Raw genomic sequence first — 3,225 nt, 5'->3', positions numbered from 1 at the left:
AAATACATTTTCTATGCCTGGCAACATGGTGACCTACAATGCCAAACATTGGATATATCCAACTTTAATAAACTTATACCCAGTGGTTGAAGTAGAGATTTAGAAGTTGCATTATGGAGAATGTAAAAGATAAAATACAACTTGTCTTATAATAGCTACCAATCATATAAGTAGTATATATTATTTATTTAGTATGTATTATAATATAGCGAGCATATATAAAATGTATGCTGTGTCCAGATCAAGTAAGGATGATTAAATTTTTAAGCCACAAGTAAGACCATCAGCACAAAACTAGTAATAGAATAGCTGGTACCCATTGTAATTCATGTAATTAAAAACTATTACTCAAAGCAAAACTGAAAAATTAAGCAGAGCAGCTCTCCAGGATAAAATACTCTACAATAAATTAACCTATATAGTATCCTTTTTCAGCTTAGAAAAGAGCAATATGAAAGCTGCAGAATATGTCAGCTTTAGTGTTACTCTGGTTTCACCCTTAGCTTTTTAGTCAAATAGATATGCGAGTGGTCCGTTGGATGCTGTCTGTATTGGTTAACTAAAGGGTGTGTGTGTGTTCTAATGTCAGTGTAATGGCTACAGATGGTATATGTTGCTATTTAAGCTTACATGCTGATAGTGTATATGAGCATCATCATTCTAACCACACAAACTCAGAAGCTAGCTACTAAAACAGAGAGAACAGTGGCTTAGTGATTAGCACTTCTGCTTTACCACACTGTGGTCATGAGTTCAATTCCTGACCGTGGCCTTATCTGTGAGGAGTTTGTATGTTCTCCCCATGTTTGCGTGGGTTTCCACTGGGTGCTCCGGTTTCCTCCCACACTCCAAAAACTTACTGGTAGGTTAATTGGCTGCTAACAAATTGACCCTAGTCTGTGTGTGTGTATGTTAGGGAATTCAGACTGTAAGCCCCAATGGGGCAGGGACTGATGTGAGTTCTCTGTACAGCGCTGCAAAATTAGTGGCGCTATATAAATAAATGGTGATGATGATGATAGTGCGCATTGTGTATTTTAGGTATTTGTATATGGCTTACATCTGTGCATAGTCTACAGTAGCATTGTGCTGTATATTTAATTGAGGGGGCTGTGTCAAACTAGAAATATTGTCATACATGCACTACATTCTGGTGTTTATTCATTTGTATATATTAAAATTTCTCACACTAAAATGGTCATACTTCAATCAGCCAATTCTCTAGACAACATAAAAGTACATAGAAAAGGGGTTGAGTGTAGAAAGCAAATCAGGTTGTTTCTGCGATTTCAGACTTTTCCAGCAGAATTTATCTTCTACAATAATGTAACAGAACGGTATTTTCTGGTCTATAAAGCAGCAATACACAATGGTAACATAGGACGCTTATGGGATACTGACGGGTCAGGTTTAAGAATCTATTTTGATGAAGACTTTTGGACGAGAAAATATTTTGATCGCCTCCTCGATCTCGGAAAGTTTCTTTTCCAGCTCCGTGCGTCGGTTCTGGATGCTGAGTGTGTCCGCCCGGACTGGGAGCATCAGTAAGTCCTTAACCAGCTGCGACTGCGTCTGCTGGATGTTCTGCAGCGTCTGCTGCCTGTCATGTTCCGGCATCAGGGTGTGCCCGGGGGGCAGGGAGGGGTCCGGGGTCCGCTGCTTACGGTCCTCTCGCTCTTTCTTCCACGTCTCCTTCAGGTCCAGCAGGTACTGGGGGACATGTCCCTTCTGCTTGGCGTCGTACTCCTCCTGCTGCCGCCTCTGGTCCTCCAGGACGCCGTGCAGGGTATCCACGGAGCGGGAGCGCCGGATCTGCACCTTCTTAGCGCTCCTCGCATTGTGCGCTACAAAGTCAATGCTGGAGCCGTGCACCTGCATGGTGTCCCGGGCAGTGCTGGGGGACCCCGGCCTCCTGGGGGGGACGCAGGCCCCGCACTTAGAATGGGACTTCAGGAAAGGTCCCGGGGCGGTGCTGGGAGGTGGCGGCTGCTCCAGCTTCACCTTCACCCTGGACTCCACATGCTCATACTTGGGGGACTTCCATAGGGCTCTCACCGGTTTAGGGGCCTCCCGCGCCCGGTCCATCTCCTTGTCCCGGCACCGCTTCTGGATCTCCCTCATGCGCCGCACGTTCTCCTTCCCGTGGTCCTTGCTCTTCCTGGGAGGGGGGGACCCTGCGTGCAGGGAGATCCCCTCTAGTCTCAGCAGGACCCCCACCGTGCCCTTCTGCCCCCTCTGCCAGATGTCCTGGGCATTGGGGCGGATCCTGGGCGCAGGGTTAGCGGGCCGGGCGGTGTAACAGGTCGGATATAATGTGGGGTCCGGAGCCAGAGGGCCGAAGAGAAAACCCAGCTTCATGTCAGTGCCCTCCAGCCGGCCCCGGGCTGACGCCGGCCGCCTGTAGCATTCAGGGAACAGGGTGGGATCTGGGGGGATCGGCCCCGTTATTCTGGAGGCTCCTTCACACATATCAGCGCTGTACCCTGGCCTGTCCTTGTCTGTATCTGCGTGCCTCCTACCTCCTCACCTCACTCCGCCATCACCCAGCATGGCCTCCGCCAGTTGACACGCCACGCTCGTCTCCATGGTAACGGCGACCTCCTCTTCCGGTGTCTGTTAGGCTGAAACATGACACCCGCAGCAGTGACAGACACCATGGACAGCAGCAGCTGAGCTCTAGTTTCCAGTTGCGGTCATTTAGGAGATTGGATGTAAGGGGCGGTGCCCAGAGTTACAAACTGTCCATTTTCAGCGTGTATATTATATTACATTATCACCAAGTTCTGCAACCCAGTCATGGGTATTGCACATATGTCTATCTAGACAGCACTGAGTGGTATTGGGAGCAGGGCTGCCAAGAGGAATTCAGGGCCCCGGTACAATAAATTCATGGGGTCCCCCATATAGTTGAGTATGCTAAAAAATTTATGGTGGCGCAAAAAATTTCGGAGGTGTGGTCATGCATTTGGGAACGTGGCAAATGCCCCATTGGGGCGTGGCTAACACATCAAAATCACTAGGCTCTCAATTCGCCGGAGCGTCACATATGTCCAAGCACTCCTGACTTTCAGGACATCTGTCACCACAGTATAGTATACAAAAAATTCAGTGTGTACACAAACAGTTCAGTCTTGGCCTGCACCTTACATTGGGCACAACACTCACCAAAAATTGACACAATCACTACTACAATCACAACAGTTCACATACTGTCCTGCTCTCTCC

At 48.1% G+C, this 3,225-nt stretch overlaps 1 protein-coding gene across 1 annotated transcript; it reads right to left on the bottom strand.

The window, feature by feature from the left end:
• Positions 1-1,139: 1,139 nt before the first annotated feature.
• ENKD1 (enkurin domain containing 1) lies at positions 1,140-2,620 on the bottom strand. Its single transcript, XM_075181658.1, has one exon. It carries the CDS (start codon positions 2,467-2,469, stop codon positions 1,411-1,413), a length of 1,059 nt encoding a protein of 352 aa, XP_075037759.1. The 5' UTR covers positions 2,470-2,620; the 3' UTR covers positions 1,140-1,410.
• Between the last annotated feature and the right edge of the window lie 605 nt (positions 2,621-3,225).

The sequence above is a fragment of the Mixophyes fleayi genome, chromosome 1 (genome assembly GCF_038048845.1).
Source record: "Mixophyes fleayi isolate aMixFle1 chromosome 1, aMixFle1.hap1, whole genome shotgun sequence".
NCBI classification, from domain to species: Eukaryota; Metazoa; Chordata; class Amphibia; order Anura; family Limnodynastidae; genus Mixophyes; species Mixophyes fleayi.
The sequence above is the reverse complement of the archived record's forward strand: the minus strand, read 5'-3'. Positions and strand labels throughout refer to the sequence as shown.